The 16,976-nt window shown below is 32.9% G+C and overlaps 1 protein-coding gene across 3 annotated transcripts in view; it reads right to left on the reverse strand.

Annotated features, from left to right (window-relative positions):
* LOC149787884 (acylamino-acid-releasing enzyme-like) overlaps positions 1 to 16,976 on the reverse strand; it is an 81,422-nt gene that overhangs the window by 62,393 nt on the left and 2,053 nt on the right. For all 3 annotated transcript variants that reach the window (XM_089974121.1, XM_089974120.1, XM_089974122.1), the window contains exons 2-6: positions 12,920 to 13,149; positions 8,902 to 8,992; positions 7,941 to 8,019; positions 3,321 to 3,478; positions 3,075 to 3,212 (exon numbers count right to left, since the gene is read on the reverse strand). In XM_089974121.1, the coding sequence (XP_089830247.1) occupies positions 3,075 to 3,212; positions 3,321 to 3,478; positions 7,941 to 8,019; positions 8,902 to 8,992; positions 12,920 to 13,149 (696 nt within the window). The remainder of the gene's footprint in view (positions 1 to 3,074; positions 3,213 to 3,320; positions 3,479 to 7,940; positions 8,020 to 8,901; positions 8,993 to 12,919; positions 13,150 to 16,976) is intronic.

Here is a 16,976-nt window from a genome sequence, read left to right on the forward strand (position 1 = left end):
TCTTAAATAACATCATAATTTCTTCCAGGTGCAAAACCAGCAATATAACTGATGGTCACCAGTTAACCTTAGTCACTAAAGATACTTGTCATGCATTATAAATGCAAAAGAGACAAACTTTTGCAAACAGGATAATTCCTGCATCCAATCTCATAGAGCAGCCTGAACTGCTGAGAAGGGTGAATTGGAATCAGTGACAACTAGCAGGTGTCAACCTGGAAGTATTTTGGTTATCCTGTAACGTATGAGGCACACATCAGAACAGCTGATAAGTCCAGGTCCATCTACAATCTCTGTAACACAATCCTAAGCATATATGAAATATGACACAAATGAAATGGCAGCACCCTACTAATAACATTCCATCTAAAGATGACATGATGTTCAAGTTGGTTTAAGTATTGATAATACATCATGTTGTAAATCCTGTATTCCAATACAAATTCATACAAGGAACATGCATATCATTTCATCCCTATCACAAAACTATGCTGGGACTAGTACCAAACCAAGGAAATCACTATTGAGGTACACATTTTAATTTATTTTCTGTAAAACACTGCATTTCTGATGGCAAATAAAGTAAATGTAACTAGGAGGGTTGTTTTTCAGCATATTTTTCCTTGAGATGATAGAAGCAAAATTCCATTATATTTCCATCAAATCATTGACATACTTTACTTGCAAACACTAACTTGAGTTTAGCACCAATACATCAATGAAAAGTGTCATACTATATTACATTTCTTCCAAAATTTGAAACTATATCCCTACAAAATTGACTAAATCATCCCATACCAATGACCTTTAACACTGAATTTTAACAAAGCTCAATCCAATCATGTGAGTACCTGACTTCTAGATCAACTGACAAAATCAACTGCTTTATGACTTTCTGCAATTAAGCAATGATATATTTTCATTGAATATTTAAATATAAAAAGCATTTTACTATTCGTTGTTGTTCTAGGGTTTAACGCCATTTTTCAGCACAAGATAGGCTATAAATGGCGGCCAGTATAACTGGTGGAAGAACCCTGGAAAACATAGGGAGGAACCACTGACCCACGAGAAGCTTCTGGCAGGCTCTCCCACATACCCATGCTAGCTGAGCCTTGGATAGACAGAGGTAAGATGGCAGTGATCTGGAATGGTGAGTGCTTTAGACCACTCGGCCACTCACGGCCCCCATTTTACTATTTGCACTCGCAAAAGTATACAATGGTGGACATGCAGTTTTTGGTACAGGTGATGCTTGATTTATGCTACAGATGCATTCCAGAAGTTATGATATAAATCAATGTAAACACACACAGGTGAGCTGCATGTGAATCACAGCACGTGGCACATGCGATGGTTTAAAAACAAGCACAGAGGCTCAAACTGAATCTTATTTCTTATAAATGGTGTTAAAATGAAAGCAAATAAAGTGAATTGGCATAAATCGAGTGTCATCTTTATTCAGTGGTAATGTTTCTGCTACTACATGCATTTCCAATATACAGAGTGTAATACCATTGTTACAAAACACAATCACAGCCATTGTGCTGATAATGAAGATCAAAAACAAAGTTTTATCTGTATACATTATTTATCACACTGTATTGCTAAACTATGTGAGAGAGCTATTCATCAATACTGTTGTTATAGGAAAACCACACATTTAAAAAACTGACCCACCCAATGAAAATATCATTCATCCATTCATCCATATTGTGAAAATCCCTGAGAAATCACTAATATTAATCTGTCATGAAACCATTATGACACCTCAAGAAAAGTGACAAGAAATAACTGAATGAAAAAAATGTGACAGAGATAAGAAAAGCCAAGGTCACAAATTTACCAGATTCCTCTGTAATATTGGTAAGTAAAAGTAACTAAAGGATTTATATCTAATTGTCTCTAATTCTCACAAATTTGTTCATCAATGATAGGCTTTGATATCTATGTCTAGATGATATACTGATACACATTTATATAAAATCGATATACTAAGCCAGATCAAAATGCACATAGTGACAACCTTCAAGGGCTATAGCGATATTTCTTGGCCAAACAAGTATGACATTGGAACTGGATTTAGCGACTAAGTGTCTGAGGTGAAAGCAGATAGTCACCACATCCCTTTCCAGCCATGCATTTCAACAATATAAAATAAAGTTATGACAATATTTCCTCAAATATAATGTTACATTACTGCAGAAGAAACGGTTGACATCAAGACTTGTTAGTTCTAATTGATGTGCTTTTGCATGAGATCTTTCTAAGCTGCTTGAATTGTAGGCACTAGTTCATTTGTTTTCATATAAAAATAGTACTATTTTTATCTCAGTTAACACATTTCCTACTCAGATTGGTACAGTCAACATTGTTTGGGTGCGGGTAGTACAACCACCCCAACACTGACTGACTGTACTTTCACATCGTAAGCAACGATTTTAATGATTGTGTATTAATATATTAGGACTTCGCTTATTGATTATCATTATTTCTACATTCAAATGTCCATTCGTTGTACACTAGTTCAGTATCATATGATTTCAGTCGGTACTCAACTCACCCATCCCTGATTTCTCTAAATAATAATGATAATGATTGTGATAGAATTAAATCACTAACTAAACAATTTTTAGAATTATATTTAATCAAGAGTTACATATTACACACTTTTACAGTTTGTTTAAATGTGTAATAGGTTGGGTGACAATGAATTTTCATGTTTAATCAATGGCAAACTGCATTATGCATGTGAAAACAAAGCCAATACTTGAAACCTACATGTTATTTGGAGTTTGTTTCCAGTTATTTTAATGACACTCCAGATTACTTAAGTGTACAATGTTGGCATATTTCTGTAGTTGTTTATCCCAAAGAGAGAGAGAGAGAGAGAGAGAGAATAGAACTGAATTAGGGCTAAATAAGGAAATATACCATATATAAGAGCAAATACAAAAACTGTGCCGAAAATTTTTACAATCAAATGATATATAACTATATTGTGACATTCCCCAGTGATGTATCAAAAATGAGATTTCCTATCAATTGCAGACCTACATGGACTAGGTACTTACATGTCCTGGAGAAACATGGTCTGGAACATTGTCCAGGACTCGTATATCTCCTGTATCTACATCTAGAATACATATCACAGGGTGATGTTTTCCAACCATTCCTTCTCCCCACTCCTCCTTCACCACATATTCTTCTCCCTGACAATAAAAAAAACATTTGAAGGAACATTTTCTCTGATATGAATATAATGAAAAATCTTGAATGTTTGGTAAATAGAATACTAAATAGAAACCTGTGAAAATTACCTTGACACCTTTTTCCTTGGTTTCATCTTTCTTAGTTTCATCTTCTTTTTCATCACCATTTTTCTTGTCAAAAAAGGATAGAGCTTTTGGAAGCTTCAATTCAGCTACATAGAGGAGGTGACCCTCAGAATGTGACCATTCAACACTTCCAAAATATCCTGAAATTAATTGGTTCAAAAATTTAATTAATACTCCATTCTAAGTGATTATATATATATATATATATATATATATATATATATATATATATATATATAAGCTTTTTGTGAAAATACAGCAGACAGCACAAAACAGATTAACAAAATGATGACAAAGGTGATAACATTATGTATTCTGAACCCAACAGTGGTAACAAAAGTGAATACAGAACCCTTGACAATTATTTAGAAAACATACAAAATGGTGGAGCAGATCAATATACCAAAACACTAAGTACAAACCACAATCAATGGACTCTGAAATAACAGCCAAACAGACCTTACTTTTACTGAAATATGAAGAACTCCACAGGATACATACAAATACAATCTGTTTGATCCAACCAGTAATAATGTCTGTGAAAATTACCTAAACACAAAGCATAAAAGAGAACTTAGCTAAATGCAAATATTAACCAAAATCAACAGACCATAAAATATAGGTCACAGTGACCTAGTTTTCATTAAACTTGTACTACTCATGACACACTTATATACTAACTTATGTGATTATGATCAACAGTGTCAAAATAGCTGGTTCTTTGTAATATCTGCAGATAAATCTAGAACATTTCTCTGGATCAGTATATCTGGTTAGATTTTTAACAGGTACCAAAATACTTTCAACAGGCTACAAAAGAAACTAGAGTATTTAGCTATTGGTGCATTCCAACAGGCCTCACTGACTATAGCTTACTTTATTGGGCTCTGAATAGAGAAACATGTGTTGGGGAAACCAAATTTAGAAGAATTGGAACTCAGGGGTCATAACTCTAAATGATGATGTGGAATGCTGGAAATCCAGAAATTAAAAATATCATCAATACTTAATCCTTAGACCAAGGAATCATAGCTGTCCTACCAATATAAAGCCACATTCCAGATCTGATTAAAATACAACAATCCTTTGTAAAATAAAAGTGCAGAAATGAATATCAGACGATCAGAAAAGCAGGCTTTATAACTCTTGTAAATTGGGTTGTCAGATGTTAGAAATGAAACTAATTAAAGGTCTCAGTAATATAAAACTTCAGGCAAATATCTGGTTTAAATCCAGGAATCCACTGTAAAATTATCGTCCAAAAGCCAAGTTAAAAGGACCGAAAATGGGGTCATAAATTTTCTTAATAACATTGCTACATGTTCTTATCCATACAGAGCAGCATTAAAAATCTGCTTGACATCCTACCATCATTGGTAAAGCTATGCTACAGGAACCAAAGCTGGGAGCATGGGCCATCATGGGAAATAACCTATGAATCACACCATGGAACAATGGAAATCGAAGTAATTCCAGGTTTCAATAATACAAGACTGCATGCAAAATTTCACTGAACTCCAAGAAATTATCAGAATGCTGCAGAAACATGACATAACTAAAGGCAATCAGGTGGCATAACTCCTACATATGATGCCAAAGAATACTGGAAGATTCATTAAAGTTATCATCAGCATAGGTCTGGCTTGGTTTTGTGGGTTTACTGACATTTTTCAGTACATAGTAGGCTTTACATAGCAACAGGTAATTTTGGAATAAGAGCCTGGGTCGAACCACTGTCCCACGGGAAGCTACTGACAAGCTTTCTTGCATGCTCCTGTTGGCTGATCCAAGTCTTGAACCCACAAAGAAAGAGGTTAGATGTAAATGATCTGTAAAAGCCAGTGCCTCAAACCTCTTGGTCACCTGGAACCTCATCATCAATATAAAGTAACATCTCAAATCTTACTGAAATCCAACAATCGATGGCAATGTTAAGCTTTGATGAAATGAAAGTTAGAAACACAAAAACTAAAGCTCCTCTAAAGATGCCAAAGAAGACTGTAAATCAAACATGATTTGATCAAGATTCCATCATGATCTGACTAAAGACCCCAAAACACCCTAAAAGTACCAAAAAAGACCACAAGACTCCCAAAGCACCCTGAACTACATGTATATAGTAAAATAAAAATGAACAAAAAACAGTGATCAGTTTTATGTGACAAAATTAGTCAAATTCTGCATTGAATAATTATTGAGTGATGTTGGTAGAGTTTTTTCCCTGTTCAGTAATTCCCAAGAAAAAGAGATCTTCCTCTCCAAATACAGGCTAGACAAAAAATATGACATTTTCTCAAAGAAATAAAGAAATAATGTTTTTTGAAAAAATATATAGAATACAATTACTGTTTAAGTCTGATAAATTTATGATAACTTAAAGAAATATGTGAGTTCCACAGCATTCTCTCTCTCTCTGTCTCTTTCTCAGATGGTAGATAATGAAAGAAGTATTCTAGAAAATTAACACTTAAAAAATCATAAGAAAACCACTTTAATAAGACTAAGTCAGAATCTAAGGACGCTATAGTTGGATTTCTTAAATTCCTTACAGAATATACTAAATCTTTTTAAGTGACAAAAGTGGCATAAAGTCAGAATCACAGGACTTGGCATTAAATTTTCATTCATTTTAATTTTATTTTATTAACTAAACCTATCAGTACTTTTAAAGACAAAGACTAATATGATAAATCTTATCTGTTGCACTACACTGATACTTTCAAACTTCTGTAATAAACCTGTAAGAATAAATCTTGCAAATATTGTTCATAATGGTAGATGTGTATAACAGTAATCCTGTGGAAAAATGAGAAAAGTATGAGAAAAGTGAGCATTCAATTACTTTGCAGTGCATATGGTATGCAATTATCCATATGATACAGAACACTTTTATTCAGTACTTAGAATAAGATGCACAAATAATAAATCTTTCATCGCCGTGCAGGACTAGGTAATCAATATAAAACATTTCTTTTATTTTTAATTTCCAATTTTTAGGTTATCTAAGATTAAATTAAATGTCTTTTACTCAATTGAGAAAAAACTTTCAACTGTAAAACATAATTCAAGGTGTCTTGGGGTGTTTTCAAGAGTCTTGGGTTGTCCTGGGGGTAATTAGTTACTCTTGTCTATCAATATAAAGATATACATCACAATTTAGTTAAAACCCTACAATTACCTGTAAAGTTACCCTTCATAAACTAAACTGTTGATAGCTATATATGATTCCCATAGAATTCTGCCAACTTTTTGAGCAGGATCCTAATAATTAAACATGAAATTATGCATTTTGAAACAGGAAATGTGTTCATTTGACACAGATGGTCACACCAAAGTGATGCAATGAAAGACAAAGTTCTAAGTAAATCAGGGGCCATAATTCTGCTAAATTTTGTTGGAAAACTGTGAAAATCAAACTGTACCAAGATCTATATTAACCTCACAATAAATTTGTTTCTGATCATGTGGTCCTTCAAAGATAATGACCAGAAACAAAATTTCATAAAAGAGATGTATGATGTGACTGATGGACAAAAGCAATAACATATTACCCCTCTATAGATACCACTTTAGTATTAAAAAACAGACAACAAAAAAAATCATCATAAACTGAACTTTACCAGCTGCTAGCTTTTTTACAAGCACACTATTAAAACAGTAAGAACATAACCTTAAGACCCAAATAAAATTTTGATTTCAACAAATTTATAGTTTTCATCAGCTAATGATATTTAAGGAAGGGATGTGAGTTCACTATTTCTTGCAAAATACCAAATTTCAAAAGATTTTCTGGTTGCTACAAACCATGAAAATAAAGAATTAAGGAACAATTATATTTCTATTAAACAACAGGGTCCTTTTCATATACATGGTCTTTAGAGGGGTTTCATCTACTGAGGTTTTGGCCATGAGAGGTTTCAATGTAAATTAATTTCAAGTCTTCAAGTATCAACAAAAATAAAAAAAAATCTCTGAAACCACTAAACTTGATACAAAAAGATAAATTCACAGTATTTAGTTTTAAGGACATTCAGGTTACAGAGGTTCTCAAGAGAATTTTGTTTTAATATGGTTTTGGTCTCAAGAGGATTTCTGTTTACTGAGACTCTGGTCTCATGATAATATTGGTTTATTGAGAGTTTGATCTGAAGAGGATTTTTGTTAACTAATGTCTTGAGGATCTAGGAGTTTAGTTTACTGAGGTCTTGGTCTTGAGGGGAGTACAGTTTAATTAGGTTCAAATTGAGTGGATTTAGATTTACTAAGGTTTTAGGTCTTAAGGGGATTTCAGTTTACTGAGGTTTTGGTCTTGAGAGGGGTTTCATCTACTGAGGTTTTGGCTATGAGAGGTTTCAATGTAAATTAATTTCAAGTCTATTGAGTAGGTTCAGAATATATCCCTGACATTAAACTTATTGTTATATGAAAATATTAACAAAGAAAATATGTTAAAGATGTATGCCTTATTAAAATATATAAAACATCAGGCTAGATGAAAACCCTTCAGTTCCTAAAGACTGCTGCAAGCTCACTGACATGAAAGAAAACATCAACCATGGTGAAAGCACTACCATCAATTCTTTTCTTCATAATCTTTTTTACCATCATTATCATAAATCTTCCCATGCTTCTCAAGGCCGAGTACATCTATGTTCTGAAGTTTCTGGCTGCCATTCCAAATCTATGAAACAAAAAAAAAAAGTTTACAATATTTTTAGTTTTACAGCTACCACCAACTATTAAAGTGTAATATACAGATATTCTGGTGCTCTAGATTAATGGCAGTGTTTGAATGCTTGTTTAATGGGATCGTTTTGGTGCTTATTTAAAGGCAGTGTTGTTTAATATCGTTGCTGGAGTGCTTGTTTACTAAAAGTATAAATGTGCTTTATATATATCTTTCGATAAAACCATATATAATAAAGAAATTCCTTTTCTTAGTGAATGACTGAAATACTGTTTTCAACAAATAGGAGAATGCATGGTATTATGGATGACAATGACGTCATGCTTATAGTTTTTGGTGCTTATTTAAAGGCAGTGTTGTTTAATATCGTTGCTGGAGTGCTTGTTTACTAAAAGTATAAATGTGCTTTATATATATCTTTCGATAAAACCATATATAATAAAGAAATTCCTTTTCTTAGTGAATGACTGAAATACTGTTTTCAACAAATAGGAGAATGCATGGTATTATGGATGACAATGACGTCATGCTTATAGTTTTTAAATCCATTCATCTTACCGTACATACTCACTTATAAGTGGAATCAAACTGCAAACAACAAATATCCTGATCTGCCATAGCATGAAGGGGCCTGCAGATCAGAGTCTATGTTGTTTGTTTTACTAATTACTCCTAACAAACTGCACAGACCCAGATCTGCCAGCATATTATGCACCAGCAGATCTTGGTCTGTGCAATTTGCAGTTGGACTCATCTCATATGCAATTATTTACAGTATATCTTAGCAATTTTTGGATGCAGGAATGACAGAAATCATCTTATTGCTGAACAGAATATTGCAATATAATTTCTTACTATCAAGGATAGCTGACTCACCTCAACAAATTGCTTTTCTTCATTCTTTTTGCTTGTGATCTTTCTCACTATGGCTCTAAGATTCCCTGAAGGAGATTCAACATTCCACTGTCTGTAATAAAAGTGAAAAGATGTTAAAGGGAAAGTCTGTCCCTCTAACTTGTTATTAACTTATTAATCCTCAATAAATTCTAAGCTTTTATTTTACAAAAATTTTGGTACACAAAATTTATTGAGGTTGAAAAAAAATGAAAAGGCATGCACATGAATTCTTCATTTTGACAAATGGTAAATAAAGTCTTCTTCACACTGCAAGTAAGAAAAATCTACTTTTCTCAATCCCAGTAAATGTTGTCGACCGATTAAAAATAAAAAGAATTAGTTATCTGTATTCATTTACGTAAAAACATAAATACTATTAATACAATGCTTCTTTCATCTGTTGTATAAGTTGGTCTGAACACAGTATGCGCATGACCTGAGATGCTGAATCACACTATTAAAACCTGGTCTACTAATTAATCAAAGACAGAATGTGTAATCCAACATGGTTAACTGGTCTCACATGTCAAAGCAAATCACCCAACTTTATTTTTTTATTATTACACCTACCTATTCTTTATATCATATATGTTCCTTTCCAAAACCAAGAATCCAATAATTTGCAACTGAAAATGCAATTTTATTACACACATTGTCTTTTCCTCTAACACATGCACATCAGGACAAGTTCAAAAGATCAGACAGAACTAACATGGCATTGAACAGAAATACTAGTTACACATCGTAAGTGTAGCACCCTCTACAAGAAAGTGCATCGCAATGGACCCCACTCACTATAACTTACTCCACTGGACTTAAAAAGGAGGAACTTGTGTTGGAAAACCAAAGTTAGAAGATGAGCATTCTGGGGCCATGACTCTTCTTAATGATGACATGAAATGCATCTGATCCAACTCCTTCAAGGCCTCATATCCCAGGTAAAGATATGCATTTTATCAACAAGTGCCATAACTATGCCAGAATGGAATAGAACAAAACCCATAGCAAATACACATATGGGTCTGTGAAACAACATTCCAATTAAATTGCATTAAAATATTGTAATTGGTTCTTAAATAATAATGATTACATGCAACATAATATTTTATATTTTATATATATTTATGTGTTCACAGATGCCTGCGCATATGTTCCAGGCTTGATAATTTGATTTTTATAATCACTTAATTATCTAGTGTCAAGCCAGTTTCTTCACATCATGTTGTAAATGCTGTATATATTGTAGATAACAGATAGAAGGCCTCAAGGTAGATTAGTTCTGTAACTGAGTTACCTTCTCTAAATAAAGTCTTTATTATTATTATTATTAATATCATTATTATTATCATTATTATTATTATTATTATTATTATTATTATTATTACATGTATTATTATCATTATTATAACATCACATTTAAAGATATGAAGCTGAGAGACAAATGCCAAAATTCTATCCAAAATGGTGTAGCTGAGAAATAACCTAAAAAGCATATCTTGTCAGAAGAGACAATGTTATTTTCAAATTCATCGTAATGTGTTGAATGGTTCCAAAGCTATGCTAACTGCAAGCATCATTCCAAGTTTCTATGCAACAAGTATTTGCTTGACAAAGGGCATAACTCTATCCAGCATTAGAAAAGATGAGAGACTAAATCATATAAAGGCATAACTCTAATCTAGATTAGAAAAGATGAGACTAGATCAAAAAAGGGCATAACTCTATCCTAGATTAGAAAAGATGAGACTAGATCAAAAAAGGGCATAACTCTATCCTAGATTAGAAAAGATGAGACTAGATCAAAAAAGGGCATAACTCTATCCTAGATTATAAAAGACGAGACTAGATCAAAAAAGGGCATAACTCTATCCTAGATTAGAAAAGATGAGACTAGATCAAAAAAGGGCATAACTCTATCCTAGATTAGAAAAGACGAGACTAGATCAAAAGAGGGCATAACTCTATCCTAGATTAGAAAAGATGAGACTAGATCAAAAAAGGGCATAACTCTATCCTAGATTAGAAAAGATGAGACTAAATCATAAAAGGCACATGTAAGTCATGTGACAAAGTTCACACAAAATTGTATTAGATAAAGCTGAATGGATCCTAAGCTGCATATGCAGGTTAAACAAAACATCCTATGTAAAGATATGAATTGTCAAGGGCTAAAACTCTATCCAAAATGGACCTGATGAGAAAAACACCTATAAAACTCAAATCTAGGTCTATGAGACAATGTTCATTCCAATCTGTATCAGAATATGATCAATGGTTCTGTTTGAGCTTTGCCTATCACAAACAATGTCCATTGCGAACAAGTTTCATGGATTTTGTTGCTACAAGTAATGCATTTAAAACCATATGAAAAAGAATGGACCTATACAATAAATAGAGCCATCTGCTGCTGAGACATTTCCTCAGATTTTACTGCAAACAAAATTAAAAAATTTTTAACCAACAGAGCTATAGATACAAATTTAATGAATGGGATACTTATTCCCAGGTGTGGAACAAACTGCAGTAATTAAAATTGAAATTAAGTATTTTGTAAACACAGCAAAACACAAATTACAATACTAGACTGAATCCTAATCATCAAGATATTAATATGCATTTTATGATGCAAAAATGGCCTAGTGACCATGAAGAAGTCAGACTGCATTTATAATGCACAAAATGGCCTAGTGACCATGAAGAAGCCAGATTGCATTTATAATGAATAAAATAGCCTAGTGATCATGAAGAAACCAGATTGCATTTATAATGCACACAATGGCCTAGTGACCATGAAGAAGTCAGATTGCATTTATAATGCATAAAATGGCCTAGTGACCATGAAGAAGCCAGATTGCATTTATAATGCATAAAATGGCCTAGTGACCATGAAGCCAGATTGCATTTATAATGCATAAAATGGCCTAGTGACCATGAAGAAGCCAGACTGCATTTATAATGCAAACAATGGCCTAGTGACCATGAAGAAGCCAGATTGCATTTATAATGCATAAAATGGCCTAGTGACCATGAAGAAGCCAGATTGCATTTATAATGCATAAAATGGCCTAGTGACCATGAAGAAGCCAGATTGTATTTATAATGCAAAAATGGCCTAGTGACCATGAAGAAGCCAGATTGCATTTATAATGAAAAAATGGCCTAGTGACCATGAATAAGTCAGATTGCATTTATAATGCATAAAATGGCCTAATGACCATGAATAAGTCAGACTGAATTTTTGAATATGTAAAATGGCCTAGTGACCATGAAGAAGTCAGATTGCATTTATAATGCACACAATGGCCTAGTGACCATGAATAAATCAAACTGCATTTTATAATGCATAAAATGACCTAGTGACCATGAATAAGTCAGATTGAATTTTAGAATATGTAAAATGGCCTAGTGACCATAAGTACATCAGATTGCATTTATAATGCATACAATGGCCTAGTGACCATGAGTACATCAGATTACATTTTATAATGCATAAAATGGCCTAGTGACCATGAGTACATCAGATTGCATTTTATAATGCATAAAATGGCCTAGTGACCATGAGTACATCAGATGATATTTTATAATGCATAAAATGGCCAGGTAACCATGAATACGTCAGATTGCACTCATTTATTAGGCTCTAGTTACTGTCATCAAGCACTATTATTTCAAACCTGCATGAGACATCCAGAACAAACAGCTTAGTTTATACTGACTGGATGTACCATGATAACACATGGACTGTTCTCACAGCAGGAGAAATGCACAAACAGCTTTTATACTCAATTAAAAATTTAAATTAAAATGCATTTTAAATTGTGTCCATGTTGTTTTTGCATAAAAATATGTAAATATGCTGCTTATCTAATGCTATGCACAAAACTATGAAACAATGATACCCACAAAAATGTGATTTCACAGTAAAACTTTTAGGTTACAACACCTACTTTTGTGAATAATAGTTAGCAATAATAGAAGACAAAAAACCACTACAAACTCATTGGCAAGCTCCTGCGGTCTAGAAGTGAAGGTCACTTCATATTTTGCTTCAGATGTTTTATTCACACAGTACGTCTTGGCAAATTGGACCTTGTCTGCTCTCTCCAGATCTCTATAGGTCCAAACAGAATTGACAACTGCACAAGACCCAAGACTCTTGCTTATTCTGGCCCAGCTCGGCTGTGGAATCCTTGCCAGCTTCCTGTACAACTCAACTACTTCAGCCACCTTTAAAATCAGTTAGAAAAATAAGATTGACTTTTTTAAAACAAGTTCATATACTCAAAGAAAATTTTTTTTTTTTTTTTAAATCTATGTAACTCTATGCTTTTGATCATATTTTGTACACTGCCCTGCAAAAGTGTTCAAGAAATACACGGCACTGAATGTGTTCCAAGAAATACAGTGACCTGCAAATGTTCCAAGAAATACACTGCCCTGCAAGTGTTCTAAGAAACACACTACAGTGCAAAAGTGTTCTAAGAAATGAAGTAAATTACATGAGAAGATATTTAACAAATCTGAATAGTGTAAACTGGTATTTCAGGAAAAATGTAGAACCAATAATCATTGAAGTTTTATATGACAGCATTGGACCAAGAAAATTTAACAAGTGGAGCTTAAACATGTACCAGATTAGACATGAAGAAAACTTTCATTATCTAAACTTGTCATGAATCATGATTCCATATGTACAAAGCTGGATCTATGGACATAAAGTAATTAAAGTTATCAATTTGCAGTTCTAATTTCACAAATTTATCTTGAATTTCTAAACATAATTCCTGTGAATTTGATCATTTTGCTAAAAGTTATTTTCTGCCCACTGAACAAGCTGGTTTTCATGCACTTCAAAGCCTTTCCTTACTAGAAATTGAGTTCCATTATGGCATGGGTTCAATTTTTACACAGAATGGATTATAACTCTCCAGCAGGTTCCACTGCAGATTTGCCAAATGATTTCATCTCAACTAGGCGATTATTATACCAATGATCAAACCTCTTTTAAAAAACCACCTCTATAATATGACCATTGTTAGAGGTATCAACAGGATTAAAGGAAGTTTCACTATATAGGAAATATTGGCTAGGTTAGGGTTAGGGGTGCATGATGATGTCAGATAGCTGTGAATCTGGTTAACTGAGATCTGGGTAAACATGTCACTTCCATTTTAAACTCTAGTCTCCATTATCCAACTTATGTTCATCCAACTACCACTGACATTAATCTGGTAAAATTAATGGATTATTTACTGCTGATATTATAGTTAAATACTCTTTTCTGATAAGTGGAGGACTGACTGGATCTTACAATGAAAGTCAAGGTCAGGTCAAAGACTCTGCCATATGGTCCACATGTGTTGAGTAAGTCAAACTGGTATTTTAAATTCATAACTTCCTTGACTTTTCCAGTGAATAGAAAATGTTGGAAGTAATTTCCACTAGCATTAGAAGAGACATTATAAATTATATGTTTCATTTTCAGCTCAGTACAATTCAATTCTTATTAAAACCAACATATATATATATATATATATATATATATATATATATATATATATATATATATATATATATATATATATATATATATATTTCCCTAGAATACAAAGTGAAACTGTTTTAAGAAAATGACAGTATTAGGAATTAAATCTCAAATAGTCCTAAAAGTTCTATCACAATTTCAAATGTATAAATGTTCCAACTGAATTCTAGTGGTATTCCAAATAAATTACAATATTTAATGTGTTGATGTTCCAGTAGTCTTGAACACGCAAATGAGCCAATGGCCTGGAATGTGGTAATGTGCTAACAGTCATTTGATGTAGCATAATAATATAATACAAAATGTGCTTGCCTGAATTCACTATAATTCATAATTATGTTTTAGTCCAATATTACTGAGCACTTTGCAATTCCAGTGAATAATAATTTGAATAAATAAATCTACTCATATTGAAAACTGAACACAACAATAAGACTGATTCTGCTTCAAGATGTTAAGGCAAGAATAAGTAAATTTTCAAGTAAACAACATTGATATCAAAAGCTAAGACACAATAATACAGTCAGGATGTAGGTCAGTCTCCTCTATGAAACATTCCAAGTTATCAACATGTTTAGGAATTTCCAATGGAAAACTGATGTATTGGACTCAGATTCAAATAAACATGTTTAGCTCCATTAATAATGATCTGAATATTTAATTTATAATCTTTGAGAAATGTTAGCTGCGTATTCTGTTGTTTACAAAAAAAATGTCACTGATCTGGAACACCATTAACTTAATTCTGAACAATGGTCAATTACAAAATACAGATATACAGGTCAGCTACTGTAGTGTGTCCTTATCCTTGGGCAAGGGACATTACTCCACTGCCTCAACACTAAATAACCTACCTGTATTCCTGTGCTACACACATCAAAACCAGCCAAACAAAAAGACATATATTCATTGTTTAATAGGTGCACAAATACTCATTCAGATCTGATCACTAAGCTAATCAATAGAGATTATGGATAGCTAATCAAATCAGCTGTTGTACAGCGACAATCACTGGGGAACAAGTCAACTTCTTTAAAAGAATACAACTTATAGCAAAAAACAAAAAACAAAGGAAATAGTGTCTAGCTATTGGAATCTTGGCAAGCCATTTAGATGCACCTTAGTTTTCATTATGTGCCATCTGCAATTTTAATATAAATTAAATGCAAAAACTCAATGCAGTGTGATCTTTGCCTCAACATACGGCATGCTTTAAAACTGAAAATGTGATTTAAAAAAAGAAAGTGAGGTAAGATTTACTTCTGCATCCCAATACAAATTTTGAATTAAATATCTATAAAGGGTGTGTACCATTAGGGTGTCCCAAGTGGCGGAGTGGTCATAAGTGCTCACCGTTCCACATCACTGCCATATCACCTCTGTCTGTGCGAGTTCAAGTCTCAGACTCAGCTAACGTGGGTACATGAGAAAGTTTGCGGGTAGCTTCTCATGGGTCGGTGGTTCTTCCCTGGGTTTTCCAGGGTTCTTACTCCACCAGTCATACTGGCTGCCATGTATAGCCTATCTTGTGCTGAAAAATGACATTAAACCCTACAACAACTACAACAACCAACTGCCATACAGACACAGTCACTGAATAATCATTTCTTATTCTTGATTCTGAATGCTATTTTTGTACCCTGATGACAAAATGTTCCATACCAAAACTTGATAAGTGAATAAATGTTACTTTGCCAGTTTCAATAATAGTACAAACTATTAAGAACAAAAAACTCCATTTTTGTCAGGTCCAGTTTTAATTTTTGTATAAAGAAACAAAAGTTAATATTGAGTTCAATCAACAAAAAAAAAGACTAACTACAGTACTGACCTTATACTAGGGATGCCAGAGCTAACAAATTATCTTATTCTAGAGATGTGAAACTTCTAGTAAGGCAGCCTTGACAATAAGTAAAGACAGGGTTCTTCCTGAGATTTGCTCAAGAATCATCACAAGAAGCCAATCTATAAAATATTTCAATTAGTACTTCCATCTAAAACATGCTTTTTCTTTTAAAAGACTTCTTAAAAATTAGTTTAAAAAATTCAAATTTAAATGAAATAAATGAAATATTGCAGTTACCACTTTCATCTAAAATTTAAATGAAATTAATTGTTATCTTCTAATCATGATCAAGAAGCAAAAGAAACAAAATAAAATTGCTTAGCAACAGAATATAACCAATATTATGTTTTGGAATATTTATTTTTTGTCTCTTCCTCCATCTTCCCTCACATGAACCAAGATGATTCTTAGCAGAAACATCTTTTTTTTGTAATCACAGTGTATCACAGACACTGATCTAGATTCTTTCGGTGTTCATAATTCAGAAGCTCTCATTAACTTTTAATAAATTGGATTTTTAACTTCCTTGCTTCAAACTAATTCTATCTTTATTTAATTTGATATATGTGTGTTGCTAGCAATACTGTCTTTGTCCTTGTTGACTCATACATGCGTTTCCAGCCAAGGGTTGGGAAACCCCAGAGATGTATATATGCATTCCAT

Source organism: Sinohyriopsis cumingii, chromosome 11 (genome assembly GCF_028554795.1).
Source record: "Sinohyriopsis cumingii isolate HCF-2022 chromosome 11, ASM2855479v2, whole genome shotgun sequence".
NCBI lineage: Eukaryota > Metazoa > Mollusca > Bivalvia > Unionida > Unionidae > Sinohyriopsis > Sinohyriopsis cumingii.